The 17,484-nt window shown below is 53.5% G+C and overlaps 1 protein-coding gene across 1 annotated transcript in view; it reads left to right on the forward strand.

Moving 5' to 3' along the window:
• The first annotated feature begins 459 nt into the window (after positions 1 to 459).
• Muc5ac (mucin 5AC, oligomeric mucus/gel-forming) overlaps positions 460 to 17,484 on the forward strand; it is a 31,383-nt gene continuing 14,358 nt past the window's right edge. The window contains exons 1-30 of the mRNA XM_076555264.1: positions 460 to 532; positions 1,218 to 1,292; positions 2,107 to 2,166; positions 2,494 to 2,755; positions 3,056 to 3,170; positions 3,550 to 3,640; positions 4,504 to 4,613; positions 4,733 to 4,946; positions 5,044 to 5,169; positions 5,360 to 5,477; positions 5,669 to 5,807; positions 6,957 to 7,067; positions 7,540 to 7,609; positions 7,693 to 7,830; positions 7,911 to 8,075; positions 9,591 to 9,685; positions 10,234 to 10,360; positions 10,633 to 10,888; positions 11,038 to 11,090; positions 11,521 to 11,621; positions 11,938 to 12,089; positions 12,317 to 12,455; positions 12,548 to 12,661; positions 12,770 to 12,949; positions 14,357 to 14,596; positions 14,931 to 15,087; positions 15,479 to 15,607; positions 15,885 to 16,056; positions 16,740 to 16,783; positions 16,879 to 17,064. Coding sequence (XP_076411379.1) covers positions 460 to 532; positions 1,218 to 1,292; positions 2,107 to 2,166; positions 2,494 to 2,755; positions 3,056 to 3,170; positions 3,550 to 3,640; positions 4,504 to 4,613; positions 4,733 to 4,946; positions 5,044 to 5,169; positions 5,360 to 5,477; positions 5,669 to 5,807; positions 6,957 to 7,067; positions 7,540 to 7,609; positions 7,693 to 7,830; positions 7,911 to 8,075; positions 9,591 to 9,685; positions 10,234 to 10,360; positions 10,633 to 10,888; positions 11,038 to 11,090; positions 11,521 to 11,621; positions 11,938 to 12,089; positions 12,317 to 12,455; positions 12,548 to 12,661; positions 12,770 to 12,949; positions 14,357 to 14,596; positions 14,931 to 15,087; positions 15,479 to 15,607; positions 15,885 to 16,056; positions 16,740 to 16,783; positions 16,879 to 17,064 — 4,012 coding nt within the window. The remainder of the gene's footprint in view (positions 533 to 1,217; positions 1,293 to 2,106; positions 2,167 to 2,493; positions 2,756 to 3,055; positions 3,171 to 3,549; positions 3,641 to 4,503; positions 4,614 to 4,732; positions 4,947 to 5,043; positions 5,170 to 5,359; positions 5,478 to 5,668; positions 5,808 to 6,956; positions 7,068 to 7,539; positions 7,610 to 7,692; positions 7,831 to 7,910; positions 8,076 to 9,590; positions 9,686 to 10,233; positions 10,361 to 10,632; positions 10,889 to 11,037; positions 11,091 to 11,520; positions 11,622 to 11,937; positions 12,090 to 12,316; positions 12,456 to 12,547; positions 12,662 to 12,769; positions 12,950 to 14,356; positions 14,597 to 14,930; positions 15,088 to 15,478; positions 15,608 to 15,884; positions 16,057 to 16,739; positions 16,784 to 16,878; positions 17,065 to 17,484) is intronic.

Here is a 17,484-nt window from a genome sequence, read left to right on the forward strand (position 1 = left end):
AGGACAAGCCCCGGGGAAGTGTCAAAGGCAGCATTTGGTCAGCCTGGAAGGTGTGTCTATTGAGGTACCAGAAACTCATGGGTTAGGAGGTGGCTTGGTTAGAAGAAAGTCTGGGGGGGGCTGCTTGGGGAGGACTTGGGGGCTGCTTGGGGAGGACTTGGGGGCTGCTTGGGGAGGACTTGGGGGCTGCTTGGGGAGGACTACACAAGTAGGTCCTGGGGAGCCTCAGGGAAACCAGGCTCCACCTGCAGACACACCCACCTCTGACTGCTGCCGTTGACCAGCCTAAAGTGACTGAGTGCCCACTGTTTACCTGGGTGAGGGGAACGATAGGCCTGCCCCACCCACTCAGGTGAAGCCGCTGGAGCTGGAGCCAGCTCTCAGACTACAAAAGGCAGCTGGTGACTTGAGTCCCTCCTCAGAGGCTGCCAGTGGGGACATTTCCCCACGCTCCACAGCATGGGTGTCGGCCGGAGGAAGTTGGTCCCATTCTGGGTCCTAGCCCTGGCCCTGGCTTGCGGTCAACACACAGGTAAGATTCAAAGTGTCCAGCTTTCCCAGGCCAGTTGGGGAGACATTTTCATTGCCCCCCATGCTCTGGACTCAGGTGAGGAGTGAAGTTCAGAGTTTTCTCTGTCTGGGTCCTGGCAAGCTAAAAGTGTCTGTGAGAGGGTCCTGCCATGCAGCCCAGCCTGGCAACTTCAAATGGTCTCTGACTTAAGAGGCAGGGAGGTAATTCTATGTGCAAGGGATATTGAGGTTTGGCATCCAGCGTGTGGGGGAGCAGAAAGCTGTGTCTCAGAACCCCCAAAACTGGTCATGGCAGGCTCTCAGCCCTCTCATGTGCCCCATTGTGCCAATTTTACCAGCTCACAACCCTCTCTGGACTGTCATAACCCCACAAGAAACCATGGGGTGTAGGTGTTGTAGCACAGGAGGGTATTCTGGGGATGTGGTTTCTCCTAGCCTGGCCTAATAACAGATGCAGGCACCAGGAAACTAGATTCAGGGTGAAGGCCAGTCACAACTTGGCTCAAACCCTCTTGTGTAGGTATGGGGGTGGGCCATTCACCCGCCATCATGGCGACTCTGTGCATCAGGCCATTAGTCAGTGATGTATTATGTCCCTCCCTCCATCTGCACACGGGTGGCCAGCAGCCCAGGCGACCTGAGGCACCTGTGCTGTTCTCAGCTCAGGCCCATCTCTTCTTCCGTAGGCCAGGCCCGGCAAGATACTCTGAAATCCGACCATGAACATCACTCTGACTTCTCTCTGCTTCAAGGGCATGATGGTGAGTCCTAGCCTTTTGTCCCCACTCTGCCTGCCATATACTGCCCCCAACTCTACCTTCACGTGACTTAGGGTCCCCCAGGACTTCTTGCCTTAATGGCTCCTCAGCTAGCACACTGAGTGAGAACTTGGAGCTGAGGTATACCTGGTATACATGGCTGTGGTCAGCTACCTCCTGTCCCTGACTGATCCAGCCCGTGGAGACATCACAGGCATCTATGCTCAGGCTCTCAGGCAGATGCAGAGAGTCTATCAAGCTGCCTGGGTGGGCAATGTCCCCTGTGGCATGGGCCCATGTTTCACCCATGTAGAGCCTACCTCCATCTCTCTTGGTTTGATTTACCTATATCAGCATCACATTCACCGTCTGAGACTTGACCTAGGAGCTGGGGGATTGGCCATATGCGCCCAAGCAAGGGGTCTTGTGGGGCACTGGCCAGCGCATAGCAGTTTGCATTTTCCCAAACTGGTTAAAAAGGAGGTTGAGCTGCTGATCTAGATTCAGACATTTGCGAGGATCAAGTCACAAGCCACCCCCGCTCCCGGGTGCAAACAGAAGTTTCTGGGCTCTGTGACCATTAAAGGCTGATGGCTCCAGGGCTCTCCAGGGGACAGTGAGAAAAGAGAATGCTGTATGTAGGCTTCAGGCTGGGCCATGCCCTACCTGGACCTCAATAGACAGTAGGACCCAAGCTGGACTGGAGACCTAGGAGTCTGCTTCTGCTGACCCAGGGCCCTCTTCTCTGGGCCACAGTGACTCCACAACCTCACTCAAGGCTGTGTACATCCCATGATCCAAGCCCCTGTCTCCACAGCTGCCCCACTCCATGGGGTGACCATCATCCCACCTCTGAGGACCATCCCTGTGGTACGAGGTGAGTGAACCCCAAAGCCTCTCTGGGAAAGTGGCCCTGCTTAGCTGGGGTACTCACCCTCAGACCTAAAGAGCTAGTCTAGAAAGGGGTCCCTGATTCCTGGCTGACAATAGCATAGGAAAGGTTGGGGGGGGCATTAAAACTGCTGTGAGCTGATCCCAGGACTTCCTAAATCAGATGAGACCTTAGATGCTCACTGCAGGCAGCGGCCTGTCTGATTCCCAGTGGCACATGGAAAACAGATACCCAGTGTGGAAGGCAGAGCATGGAGGGCCTATCAGGGACCAGAACAGTGCCCCTAAAGCCTGCCATTGCTTTGGTCCACAGCTCTCAACCCAGCACACACCGGGCGGGTGTGCAGCACCTGGGGCGACTTCCACTACAAGACCTTTGATGGCCAGGTCTTCCGCTTCCCTGGCCTCTGCAACTATGTGTTCTCTGCACACTGTGGGGCTGCCTATGAGGACTTCAACATCCAGCTACGCCGTGGCCGGGAGTCTAACGCCACCACTCTGAGCAGGGTCACTATGAAGCTTGATGGCCTGGTTGTTGATCTGACCAAGAGCTCCGTATTAGTCAACAACCACCCGTGAGTGCGGGGCAGTATTGGGTGGGTGATGGAGGTGCTGTGTGGTGAGGGGAAATTAGAATGTCAGGGCTGTGGGAAGACTCTGGGGTTGTTAGCAAGACTCCACTCTCTGGAGAGAACCTGAGCAGACACTCCCTCACCCCATGCTGCCCCTTCAGCGCCTCCTTAATACTGACATTCCAGGTCCCACATCTCTGTCACACACATGGCTGCAGGGGTCTTCTCACCTGGGGTCTCTCTTGTTTCCCTGATCCCCCCCTCTGCCCCCATCCCGTACCTTATTCCTACTCTCTTCTACAGGGTTCAGCTGCCCTTCAGCCAGTCTGGGGTCCTCATTGAGCTCAGCAGTGGCTACCTGAAGGTGGTGGCCCGGCTGGGCCTGGTCTTCATGTGGAACGATGATGACAGTCTCCTGGTGAGAGGGAGTCGAGTCTCTTGGTGGTGCAGAATGGGTGTGGGTGGGCAGAGCCTTCTGGTTAAATGGGGGCAATGGGTGGAATCTCCTAGTGAGACCAGGCGGTGGGTTAGGAGAGGGGGCATAGGCCACACAGCTGGGGAAGGTGGGCATCCGGGCATCAACAGAGCCTCGGGGTCTTCACCCCCAGATGTAGGTCCTGTGTACGTGGGGTGTTTGCTTCAGCCCTGCTCTGAGTCATGACTTCATCTGACTTAGGGGGAAAGTCTTTCGGATTGTGTCTCCTCTGGGAGCCCTCACCCCCTTTTTTGGGAGTCTATACTTCACATCCTGATTGTCTACAGTGGGGTCAGGTGTCTGATGTTTCCTCCAATTTCAGCTGGAGTTGGACACCAAGTATTTCAACAAGACTTGTGGTCTCTGTGGAGACTTCAATGGCAGCCCAGAGTCCAGCGAGTTCCTCTCTCACAGTAAGTCCCAGGCGATGCCCCAGGGCCCCAGGAGGTTTAGTTTCCCAGTGTCCCAAACCATGTATCTCTATGTGTATACAAACAAATGCTCTCTGTCTGTCTGTCTATCTGTCTGTCTCTGTATCTGACACACACACACACACACACACACACACACACACACACACACACACCCATGCCCGCAGTTCCCATGGGCACACATACACACAGAGGCTTCCCTCTCCACAATTACAGCTCATTACAGTGCACACAGACATATCTGCACATACCGACACTCAGGTGCATGTACACTCTTGACACTGACACACCCCACGGGTGCAGGTGGGGAAGCCTCTGGTTCTTGGTACCCCTATTCTGAGGACACAAACCCTCACACGGAATCATCCCTGCTTTCTTCACCTTGGGAGGGTCACATTTCTTTACCTCCAAGCAGTGACATCACAAATGTGGCTGCATCAGCCCTCCTCTGTCAGTCCCCCAAAGTCCCATATAGGTGTGGGTAACAGACCCTGACTGTGCATATGGCTGCCCCTGTCAGGCCAGGCTGTGGGCAGAGTCAGCCAGAGTCTGAGGGCTGATGGGGTGTCAGGTGCACTCTACAGTCCTCTGGGCTGCGTCTGATGGCTATGCATCTGTCAAGGCCTCTACCCACTCTTCCTGTTGCCCTAGGAACTCCAAGCTCTTTCTGGGCTCCTCTCATAGGTTCCAGATATCAGCATCCCAGGCAGCGAGGCGGGGGAAGGCAGGCAGGGATCACAGGACCACATGGACTTTCTCAGTGGGGAGCCCTTTGGACTTGGCTGTTGGGATGATGGGCTGGGGGCCTGGGACCTGTAGACAGAGCTGCTCTGGACTTCCTGCAGATGTTAGATTGACACCTCTTGAGTTTGGAAACCTCCAGAAGATGGATGGCCCCACAGAACAGTGCCAGGACCCCCTCCCTGTGCCCCAGAAGAACTGCTCCACCAGATTTGTGAGCCTTGAGAGGAATGGGCGGGCAGGGTGGGGAGGAGGGCTTTGGGCTCTGGGATGACCCAGGTGCTTCTGGGAAGCCAGGGGTCTGAACTCAGCATGGGTCTTGCCCTTGTCCAGGGCATCTGTGAGGAGATCCTGAAAGGTCATCTGTTCTCGGACTGCTCGGCCCTGGTGGACACCAGCAGCTACCTGGAGGCTTGCCGGCAGGACCTCTGTCTCTGTGAGAGCCCTGACCTGTCCAGCTGTGTCTGCCATACCCTGGCTGAGTACTCCCGGCAGTGTGCCCATGCTGGAGGACAGCCCCAGGACTGGCGGGGTCCCGACCTCTGCTGTGAGTGCCCTCATCCCCCTTCCCCACCATCATAGCATCATCCAACAGGTAAGTAGGAACTGGCCTGATACGATCTGTCTTTCTGGTCTCCCTGCAGCTCCAACATGCCCCCTCAACATGCAACACCAGGAATGTGGCTCACCCTGTGTGGACACTTGCTCCAACTTCCAGCGCTCCCAGGTCTGTGAGGACCACTGTGTTGCCGGCTGCTTCTGTCCTGAGGGTAAGATGGAGTCTCTTCCCCACCAATCCAAACACAGGACTTCCAAAGCACACAGTTGCATGGGTGATCGTGCTACCATTGTTCAGCCTCGGTGAAAGATCCCTCTGACCCTGGCCCGAGGCGTCTCTGTGTTGCTGAGATTTACTGAGGTTTCTAGATGACACTTGCCACACGGATTTGCTTTCTTCAGGGACGGTGCTTGACGACATCAACCATACTGGCTGTGTCCCTGTGTCCCAGTGTGCCTGCCTCTACAATGGGACCACATATGCACCCGGTACCAATTACTCTACTGACTGCACCAAATGGTAGGTCTTGGGCTTCCCACCCAAGAGCCTGACATACGCCAGGGTTACTTCCTCAGGGTGTGTGGACTGGTGAGGTCCCAGGCTGTTGTGGCCAATGCCCCATGGGCAGGAGCCTTCAGTCTAGGTGGCAAAAATATCAGGACTGTTGTTTCTGGGACCAGTACACAATAAATCCTTCTTTCCACTCATAGCACGTGCTCTGGAGGTCAGTGGAACTGCCAGGAGGTCCCCTGCCCTGGCACCTGCTCAGTGCTGGGGGGTGCCCACTTCTCCACATTTGACGAAAGGCAATACACAGTGCATGGGGACTGCAGCTACGTGCTGAGCAAGGTGAGGCCTTTGCTGTCCTGGGCCTTTGGTTTGGGGGGTGGGTGGGCCTCCCCAGGTATCACCAGCCTAGGCCTCCGTCACTACTGCACCAGGGAGACCTTGGGGACTTCGCGGTGAAACTGTGAGGAACTACTTCTGCCAGTTGGCTCAGGGCTCCATGGAGTCATTCAGCTGTTGACTGAGCCTCTGGTGCTGAATGACCCCTGCTCACTGCTTTGGCCTTTCTAACCTTGTCCTTTTAAAGAGACGTATTATTTTATTTATATATTTTTATTCATGTGTATGCATGTGTCTCTCTGTGGGTATCTATGCACAGTACCCATGGAGGCCAGAAGAGGCACCAGGTTCCCTAGGGCTGGAGTTACATACAGGTGGCTGGGAGCAACCTGCTATGGGTGCTGGGCACTGAATTTGGGCCCTTTGCAAGAACAGTACACACTTCATCATCGACCCATCTTTCCAGTCCCTGTCTTATTTTATTTTTGGATGAGTTTTATGTCCACCAATAAATTAACTAGAAAGTCCAGCGAGTTCCCAAGCCTCACCATGCCCAGCAGTCTCCCTGTACCGACAGTTTGCTTTAGTGTAACATATTGGTGATGACTGATAGTGGAAACCAGCCAGCCATTACCATCCACGGCAGCGTCCAATAGGGTCACTCGCGAGCATGCCCCAGGATTTGACTGGTGTGAAATGTCCTGTGTGTACTCTGCATTACTAGCTAGTGTCACCCAGCAGTTCACCATGCTGGCCACTCTAGACTCCACCTGAGCATCTCCCTCCCCACTTGGGAAACCACTGATCTTAAAAACAAAACGAAACAACTTTTACTTTTTGAAAATTTCATATATGTATACAATGTATTTTGATCATCTACCTCCTCTCCCCCTCCCAACTCCCCTCAGTCTCCCCCGCTACATCTCCCTCTCAACTTCCCTTTTAGAATTATTGCACTCAGTAGGTGTATTAAGCCCCCTTGTTAGGGAATGGGGAGCCTTCCTCCTAAAATCCAACGGTTGCTTCTTAGAGTCTTTGACAATGGTGGACCAGGAATTTCCCACAAGGGGAGGCAGCAGGGACTGGAGGAGAGGGAAGATGGGGTGGACAGGGGTTTGGGCAGAGTGCGAGGACCGGCGTCTCTCCCTGCAGCCCTGTGACAGCAACATCTTCAGTGTGCTGGCTGAGCTTCGAAAGTGCGGACTGACGGACAGCGAGACTTGTCTGAAGAGTGTGACACTGAGCCTGGGTGGGGGCAAGACGGTGAGTCCACAGGGGAGCTGAGGAGAGCTTGGGCAGGGGGGTTTCTGGGAGGCGGTGGAAAGAGTATGTCTACATGCTGAACAGTGAGTGCATCCACTATTTGGGGCTCCTTCTGGGGACTCTTCAGAAGATTGCAGGAGTTTGGCTCTGGGGCTCTTGTGATTGTACCAGTTGGAAAGAGGATTCAAGCATCTCTATCCAGTACAACTCAATTGACATTATTCTGTATACATTAATTTCTGTTTTTAATATTACTTAGACTATGATCCTTTAGAAAGTTTAGAAAATCAGGGAAAGTATGTGGACAGATCTTAGGACATAAGTTGACCACATGGGGACTACAGCTTTGCAGCCCAGGGTCTCCCAGACCTAGCAAGCATACTTCACAGCCTGTGTGGGTTACCAGGGGACAGTTGAGGAGACACTGCCTCAGTGCCATACTGGCCCCAGTTGACTCTGGAATTTCTTCTAGGTGGTCATGGTGAAAGCCACTGGCGAGGTCTTTGTGAACCAGATTTATACCCAGTTGCCGGTGTCTACAGGTGAGGGCTGCTTGTGAATCTAAACTGTGTATTTCCATCCCATGGGGCGTCCCCACCCTGAAACCCTCATCTTCTGCCCACAGCCAATGTTACCCTCTTCCGGCCTTCAACCTTCTTCATCATTGCCCAGACCAACCTGGGTCTGCAGCTGGAGATCCAGCTGGTGCCCATCATGCAAGTGTTTGTGCGGCTGGCACCTGAGCTCAGGGGTCTAACCTGCGGTAAGGGGCGCTGACTCTGGGCCTCAGCCCATTCCATTCTAGAGCCCACAGGGGGCCTCACCCTGCCCTCCTGTCCCCAGGGCTCTGTGGGAATTTCAACAGTATCCAGGCCGATGACTTCCAGACCATGAGTGGGGTTGTGGAGGGCACAGCAGCTGCCTTCTTCAATACCTTCAAGACGCAGGCGGCTTGTCCTAACGTCAGGAATAACTTTGAGGACCCCTGCTCGCTCAGCGTGGAGAACGGTGAGCCTAGCTGTTGGTCTGTGTCCTGTTGAATGCGTCGGGGTTGGTTTACCTGCTTCCATTGCTGAGCTGGTTACTTTCCAAGAAGCGTTTTCTCAGCAAACTCTGACCTGGCCTGGGGTCCAGCTGTCTGCCCTGAAGTGGTGAATAGGAAGACTAGTGTATAGTGCATTGTGTCAGTCACACACTGAAGACACCCCAGGGAGGGTACCAAAAGGCATTGATGTCATATTGAGGGATGAAAGAAGGAAGCTTCCTCTTGGAATAGTTTGACTGAAAGTGAGCCCGAATTGGAATCCTGCATTCCTCTGGTAGTGTTTTCCATCTGTCTGTAGTTTGTAGTCAGTGGCCTGTCTATTGTATTTGACCTGTCCTTGCTGCCTGTCTATAACAAAGGGTTTTGCCCCATGTTTACTGAACAGCATGGAAAATATGGTATGGGGAATGAGTGAGGAATTCTTTTTCATAGAAATTTTCAGTAGAGTTTTACAAAGGAAAAAGTTATTTTACTGATTCCAGCTGACCCAGGATAGCACTCAAAACTGCACACAGGCTTTATCAGTCTGTATCTGCATGTTGCTGCCAACATTTATGGGATATTTGTTTTTCTTAATGCTGCTTCCTACCTGTTGGCTGCTTTCAGCAAATGATGATCATAACACACTTCTATTATTCTGGGTAAGGGGCATGGAGAAGTACACAATTCAAGATTAAAACTATACATTTAGCTTAGGTTGTAAAGCTAATTACAGAGGAAATCCAAGGCATATTAAGGTCAGTTATACTGTTCTCTTAAAGTCAGGTTAAACTCGAACAGGCCAAGAACACAGTAGGACAGCAGATTGAGTACACTGTCTTAAATGGCCACAAGGCTTATTATTTATTAACTTGGCTACAACATCTGGCAAAAGTTCGGTCTTCTTGAAGGCAAGCAGTATTTTAGAAAAATATATTGCTGAAGTTTATACCATGTAGTATTACAAGTGAAACAAGTGTGGGTACTCCAGGGAAGAGTGGTGACCAGCATCCATGCGTGCCACCTGACAGGGAGGACATGAGGGATCTCCAGGGCAGAGTCACAGATGGTTAAGGACTTCATCTGCTGCACTGTGTACACAGGGTGTTGGATATTAGGGACCCTGCTTCAGGGTAAAAGAAAGGACGCAGACTCTAACGTAGTAGTGACATTGTCCATCCCCCCCAAGCAGGGTTGAGGAAGAGGGGTTCAGTATCAGCTGGTACTGCCCCTTTTCCCTCTGTATTTTGGTCCAGAAGTCTTGACTGGTGATGGCCACTCACAGTGCTGGGGGTGAGGACTCTGGGGACATAGGAAAGAAGAGCAACAATGACTGTAGCTCTCCCATGCCTCATGTATCCTGCAATGACATCCGTGTGCAGTATGGCTAAGTGCCCATGATATCTGTTTGCACAGAGATGCAAGGTGTTACAAACCCCAAGTGGGGGAGCTCGGGGGCCTGGGTGAATAAGCAGCTGATGGGCCTCTTCTATCCACAGAGAAGTATGCTCAGCACTGGTGTTCTCAGCTGACGGATGCCAGTGGCCCATTTTCCCAGTGCCACACCACCGTGAACCCCAGCACCTACTTCTCGGTAATGCCCACTCTTTGGCTAGCTAGGACTCCGACACTGCATTGTGTGCCCCCTCTTGGAAGGATCAGAGGACACTGGAGGGAGGCAACTGACAGATAGCAGGTGGAGCAGGTGGCAGGAATATTCTCCCAGTCTGCATCTCTGGTTCCATTCCTGATATCCATATTCCTTCACTTATTCACTTAATGTTTGTTCATTGAGTTTAGATCATCATGCCTCTGGTCTACACTAGAAACAGGGCTAAACATGAAGCTTTTGAGAAATATGAGTAATACGAGAGTGATAAAGACACAGTGTTGCAGGGCTGGATCTGGTGGGCCACAGAGATAAAGGGACAAAGTCTTTCCAGAATCCATGTCCTAGAGGGAAGGTTGGCTACATGTGAGACATCAACATTCAAATGAACTACAGAGGGATGGGGGATGGGGAAGTGTCCTGAGGAAGGCAAGGAAGGTGGGAATATGTTGGGATGGCAGGGGCACTCAGTCAGATGCCAGGCTCCCCGACGTGAGGCTGGGTCCCTGATGCTCTGATGTCCCCACCCCCAGAACTGCATGTTTGACACGTGCAACTGTGAGAAGAGCGAGGACTGCATGTGCGCGGCCCTGTCCTCCTACGTGCGTGCCTGTGCCGCCAAAGGCGTGCTGCTCAGTGGCTGGAGGGACGGCGTCTGCAGTGAGTGTTCTGTGGGCAGCTGGGCTCTCTTTCTCTACAGATCAGGGCCCCACCTATTGTCTAGCAGCTGATTGGATGCTCCAAGGGTCCTATCACCACACCAGTCTCTGAAACTAAGGGAGACCCATGCCATTGCAACTAAGAGCCCTAGTCAGGAGACAGTGTCTGGGGGAGCTGGAAAGGCCTTGAACTGCTAGGTCCTCTGTTGTTGATTGCCGGGCTGTGTGTCCACCAGTGTCCTCAGTGTCCCCCCTCCTTCTGCTCCCCCACAGCAAAGCCTACAATGACCTGCCCCAAGTCGATGACCTACCACTACCACATCAGCACCTGCCAGCCCACCTGTCGTTCTCTGAATGAGGAAGATGTCACCTGCCACGTCAACTTCATCCCTGTAGATGGCTGCACCTGCCCTGCAGGCACCTTCTTGGATGACTCAGGCAAATGTGTGCAGGCCACCAGCTGTCCCTGCTACCACAGGGGATCCACGGTTCCCAATGGCGAGTCAGTCCATGACAGTGGGGCCATCTGGTAAGACCCTTAGGTCTGGCAGACTGTCTTCGCAGAGGACCCCTGGTCACCCTGCTCCCATGCACCCTGTAGTTATGCAGACAAGGAGGACATGGCAGGGACTCACGGGGCCCAGAGTGGGTGATGTGCTAACAGCCCTCTCTTCACAGCACCTGCACCCAAGGAACCTTGACCTGCATCGGAGGTCCTGCTCCGACTCCAGGTGAGCCTGTGAGGGAGTCCGTCAACTCTGGAAGAATACTTCCAAAGACATGTCGGGGTTGATGCCCATCCCAAGTGAACAGAGCTGGAGTTAATGATCAGTTTCATTGTGTCTGGTGTAGTCTGTGCCTTGGGCTTTGGAACAGGGGAGATGAGGGTGTGGACACACATAATCGTGAAAGCACTCAGTGCACTCTCAACACACACACATACACACACACACACACACACACACACACACACACACACACACAAACTCACATACACTCCAGCACGCATAACACAGATGTGTACCCTGCCCCCGCCACAGGGCAGCCACATGCTTGGCTGTCTGGAAACAGAAGGCTGAGGATGTTACAGCACTGGCCTCTCTCTGAGAAGGCTTGGCAGGGGTGGATGGCATCACCTCACTGGCCCCCTTCCTTCTCCAGTGTGTGATGCACCCATGATCTATTTTGACTGCCGCAATGCCACACCTGGGGACACTGGAGCTGGCTGTCAGAAGAGCTGTCACACCTTGGACATGACTTGTGTAAGTGACCACTCCTGAAGAACCCTCCCTAGGACCTTCTTGATGACCCCCTTACTTCCTTGACCTGTCCTGCTATGGTGTCTGTGGAGACCATCAGGCTTCTTCATGGCGGCTCTTGGTGCAGAGCAGCAGGGCTCTCCAATGCTGAGGGCCTTCAGGGCAGCCTGGCTGGGCTGTGTTCCCAGAGCATCCCTGCTTACCTGCTGCTGGGCTTCCTGCTCCCATGCCACCTGGAGTCCTGCAGACCAAGTAGCCATGCCAGCCCCAGACATCCATCTACATCCAGTCTCACTTACCTTGTCCATATGTCCTACAGTACAGCTCCGAATGTGTGCCTGGCTGTGTGTGCCCACATGGGTTGGTGGCAGATGGTAATGGAGGCTGTGTTGTTGCTGAGGACTGTCCTTGCGTGCACAACGAGGCTACTTACAGGCCTGGGGAGACCATCCGAGTGGGCTGCAACAACTGGTATGTGAGGGCAGGGGAGGTGGGTATCCAAGCTGTCACTAGGCACAGAGGTCCTTATTAGGCATGGACTAAGCTCCAGCATGGCCTCTGATGGACGTGCACACCCCAGACTATCAAGGCATCTGGGCTCTGTGTTTCCGTTTCTTATAAGGGGTTCCCACAGAGCCTCTGGGAAGGTTCTCATTCCTGCGGGAGTCCTCAGCTGACCTCCACCTTCTTCTATGCAGCACCTGTGAGAACAGGATGTGGCGGTGTACCGACAAGCCCTGCCTGGCCACCTGTGCTGTGTATGGGGATGGCCACTACCTCACTTTCGATGGGCAGCGCTACAGCTTCAGTGGGAACTGCGAGTACACACTGCTGCAGGTGTGCCTGGCTGCCAGCCTCACCTGTGGCCACCCACAGCCCCAGGTACTCACATCCCTTCCCTGTCCCCTAACGGCCTTCTGTTCCTCTAGGACCACTGTGGTGGGAATGGCAGCTCCCAGGATGCCTTTCGTGTTGTTACTGAGAACATCCCCTGTGGTACCACAGGGACCACCTGCTCCAAGGACATCAAGATCTTCCTGGGGGTGAGTGGAATGGAGCTGGAAGAACAGCCCGGGGGCTCCACAGTGGTGCAGGAGCACACAGGCGGGGGTGTGGTCCTGGCTAGGCCCTGAGGATGCTTTGTCGCACAGAACTATGAACTGAAGCTGAGTGACGGCAAGGTGGAGGTGGTCCAGAAGGGCGTGGGGCAGGAGCCCCCCTACTATGTCCACCAGATGGGCATCTATCTGGTGGTGGAAACTGACGTTGGCCTGGTGCTTCTGTGGGACAGGAAGACCAGCATCTTTCTCAGACTCAGCCCTGAGTTCAAGGTGAGATTGAGACAGGGAAGCATTGCTGTTACTACCCCTCTCAGGGGCTGGGGGCATGAACAGAGAGAGACAGAAACACACACAGAGCGAGAGTGAGTGAGTGAGTGAGAGAGAGAGAGAGAGAGAGAGAGAGAGAGACAGAGACAGAGACAGAGACAGACAGAGACAGAGAGACAGAGAGAGAGACAGAGAGAGACAGAGAGACAGAGAAGAAAGAGAGACAGACAGATAGAGAGACAGACAGAGACAGAGAGACAGACAGAGACAGAGATACAGAGAGACAGAGATAGTCAGAGATGGACAGGAAAAGTGAAGAGACCAAGACACACACACAGAGACAAAGAGAGACAGAGAAAGAGGAGCCAGGGAGATGGCTCAGTTGTTGACAAGCCTTATGACCTCAGACTTGAGGTTCAGTCCCCAGGGCCCACATGGTAGCAGAGCTGACTACCACAAGTTGTCCTTGGACTTTCACAAGAGCTCTGTGGCATGTGCACCCCTCATATACACACATAGAGTAAATTAATATAATAATTTGTTGAGATGGGGAGGGGATGGATGGGAAGGACCTTTAGAAGAGCAGTGAGGAGGTCCCTTGCTGTGTGTGTCTTGGAGTTTTCTAACACAAACTGGGTGGCCAGTTCTCTTTTGTATCTGGACCCTGGGAGCCCAGATGATGTGTTAGCAGGGCTGTAACCTCTCTGGAGGCTTAGGAGGGTCTTTCTGGCCTCTTTAGTCTCTGGGGCTCCAGGTATCCCCGGATTGTGGCTTCATCATCCTGGTCTCTATCTCTGTTGTCACCTGGTTGACTGTGTAGCTCTGTCTGTATTCTTCTCTTTAGTAAGGAGACAGGACTAGACAGGAGACAGGACTCACTCTTGCCTTAGTGAGACCTCATCTCACTTGACTATACCTTTAAAGATTCTATTTCTAAGAAGGCCCCATTCACAAGCCCCAGGGTTAGAAAATGACAAGTGTGGGGCCACTGTCCAGCTCACTGCAGTGAGCTGCTATTTTGGACTGCTATTCAAGGCAGACTCTAAGCTGAATGTCATGGCTCCATGCTCATCCTGCAAAAGGACTGAGAACTGGCCCAGGGGTAGGAGTGGAGGGAAGAGAGACAAAACAGCCTTATGGGAAGAATGGAGAATGAGGTTTCGTGGGCTGCCCGGCTGGGGAACTCACAGACCTCCTGGGATGTCATGGGCAGAGGTTGTGCCTGGGGACAGACACAGATGGGCACAAGTGCCTTGCACCACCACTGGACAACAAAGGGCCTTCTAAACTCACACTTGCTGTTCTTCCTGGGTGCATCCTTCAGGAAGTTGCATGGTAATAGAGCAGAGCAGATATCAGGGTTCAGGAAGGGGGCTCAGGTTCGTATCTCTAATCTCTGTGCTTCTATAGGGCAGGGTCTGTGGCCTGTGTGGGAATTTTGACGACAATGCCATCAATGACTTCACCACGCGCAGCCAGTCTGTGGTCAGCGACATGCTGGAGTTTGGAAACAGCTGGAAGTTCTCGCCATCCTGCCCAGATGCCGTGGTGTCCAAGGACCCCTGCACTGCCAACCCTTATCGCAAGTCCTGGGCCCAAAAGCAATGCAGCATCATCAACAGTGAGACCTTCACTGCCTGCCATGCCCATGTACGACATTGGGACTGTGTGGTCTCTGAACTTTAGGATAGAGAAACCATCAGCCAAGGGCGTGGGTGTCTCGGGGTCAGGAACTCACATGTGTACTCCAGAATGGGCTATGGTTTGGAGGCTGTTAATTCTGAACATGGGCTGAGGAAGCTTCAGGCAGCTCCATGATCAGAGCCAGCCTATGGACACCATGATATACTGGTGGGACGTTCATGGTCATACATTTGTCACTATGAACACCAGTAGAAACTAGCCCAAATTATTAGACCAGTGTATGCACTAAGAGTGGAGGGGGACAGGAGTCCCCAGAGCCTGAAGCCTTGGTCTCTTTCAGGTGGAGCCCGCCAAGTACTATGAAGCCTGTGTGAGTGACGCGTGTGCCTGTGACTCAGGGGGTGACTGCGAGTGTTTCTGCACTGCCGTGGCTGCCTATGCCCAGGCCTGCCATGAAGTGGGAGTGTGTGTGTCTTGGAGGACACCAGACATCTGCCGTGAGTGGGGCTTTGTCTATGTTGCTGAAGGGTGGAACTGGGGATGGGTGGGTGATAGCCTCCCCTCTGCATGTCCATCAGGAAGCATTGAAGGGCCGATAGTTTCCTAAGGAAAACAGAAATGAGGGTGAGCATCTGTAGGAGGAAGCCTGGCCTCAGAAAATGTTCTACACTGGAGGCATCAGTCCGCCTTCTTAGGCACAGTCTATGTGAAGCCTCCAGGGAGGCCTGTGGCTGGGGGCAGCTGCTGTAGCTGGAGAGTCCCATTTGATGCTCGCCTCTCTGGCACCCTGATCAGCCCGAAACCCTTATCTGAGCCACTTTCTCTTAGGGTGGGGTGGGGAAATGGTTTAGAAGACCCTAGGTGTCAGCAAATCTCCCTGCTTTCCAGCGCTATTCTGTGACTACTACAACCCAGAGGGTCAGTGTGAGTGGCACTACCAGCCATGTGGGGCTCCCTGCATGCGCACCTGCCAGAACCCTAATGGACACTGCCTACATGATCTTCCCGGCCTTGAAGGTAGGCTGAAGGCTGAACTTAGAGGGGCAGGGTCTGTTGGGTTCCTAGGATCTTGACTGGGGTCTATCCTGGAATCCAAGCCCTGGGGTCTTCTTATGGGATACTTGGTTGGGACGAATTCTTCCTGATTCCATCAGGAGTCTGTATAGCTTCAACCTCAAACACTAGTGTGGATGAGGCTAGGCATTGGGGACTGACCAGGGCTCTGGTGTGAGAGGGCTCGGGGTGGTGGGGGGCAGGGGGAGACTCTCTGGAACACAGGTCTCTTGGTCCACAGGCTGCTATCCCAAGTGCCCACCAACAGCCCCCATCTTTGATGAGGGCATGATGCAGTGTGTACGCAACTGTACAGTCACCCCTTCGCCTCTACCACCTCGTCCCTGCCGCGTCAACGGAAAGTTGTACCGACCAGGTGCGACAGTGCCTTCAGACAAGAACTGCTATTCCTGGTAAGTCATTCAGCCAGAGTGATGTAGAACCTGGAACACCATGGTGAATCTAAGCACAACATCAATCTGGGGTCTAGAAGCACCCTCAGCCCAAGGTGGAGCCGAGGGGAACAAGGGACAGCTCCAGCCCTAGGGGGTCCCTTGCATACACACCTGCCAGAACCCCAGTGGCCTGAACTTCAGCTAGGAGGGACAACACTCTTCTTAGGCTCCATTGAGAGGAAGGACAGCACCCTTGGCTTGTGGCTGAGCTTGGCGGGAGGGTGCCCTTGGCCTGGGGTTCAGATGAGGAGAGGACAAACCTCAGCCCGAGACTCAGCTGAGAGGAAGGATGCCTTTGGCCTAAGGCTCATGTGAAAGGGAGGACTTCCTTGACCTAAAATCCAGCTGTGTGTGGATGGGATGGTGTCCTCAGCCAAGATATCCTCCCAGGGACGAGGGGACGATGTCCATCAAAGTCCACCTGTCTCCATTGGTTATTGATGAGGTGGGGAGGGGAGATGTTGGAGAGAGTGTGACCTTAGTGGAGCAGATCCTGAAAGGCTGAAGGTTAGGACCAGGTGGGGACCGCAGCGTGCAGCTTGGGCTGTAATGGAGCTGTTTCATCACCAACGCTAAGCACACTGGGTGCAGGCAGTTCCCATTCCCACACACTCAGTCCCACTTCTTCCTTCTCTTGACAGCATCTGCACGGAGAACGGTGTGAGCTGTGCCCATGATGCTGGTGGTGAGCACCTGCAGCTTTCTCTGATCTGGAGACAGGGCGGGGGAAGTCATTGTCTTAGCACCCCCCCTGACTGGCTAAACGTCTATTTCCCACAGCCTGTGTCTGTACCTACAATGGGCAACACTTCCATCCTGGGGAAATCATCTACCACACGACAGATGGCACGGGAGGCTGTATCTCTGCACACTGCAGGGCCAACGGCACCATCGAAAGGACCATTGAAGATTGCAGCTCCACCACCCCCACACCCCCGACTACTTTCTCCTTCTCCACACCAGTTGGTAAGGCAGACGTGACTGGTGGCAGAAAACGTTAGGCTTAGTTGGGGTGTCTCTCTTCCTGCTGACTGGTACCGCTTCTCTTGCAGAATGTTAGGTAATGACTAGCTCTGGGTATTGGTGTCAGGCCCCGAGGCTCAAGAAAGGGCCCAGGAGTTGGGTATCTGGACCATGGGTACCCTGCTTTTATCTCACAGCAGGAAGGGATCAATCTCCCTGACCCACTCTGGAAGGCCTGGTGTCTATGGCACCACTTTCTGTAGCTACTGGACCCGATCTCAAGGGAGTGTGTGCCTTAGCTTACAGGCCCTAAGCACAAGTGGCCCCAGGCCAGTATTTGGATGAACATAAGATTTTCCCAGAATTCATAGCTGCCTGTTTGCCTTAGATTACATGGATCACTATATATCCCTGTTTGGGGTT

This window comes from Peromyscus maniculatus, chromosome 1 (genome assembly GCF_049852395.1).
Source record: "Peromyscus maniculatus bairdii isolate BWxNUB_F1_BW_parent chromosome 1, HU_Pman_BW_mat_3.1, whole genome shotgun sequence".
Taxonomy (NCBI): Eukaryota; Metazoa; Chordata; class Mammalia; order Rodentia; family Cricetidae; genus Peromyscus; species Peromyscus maniculatus.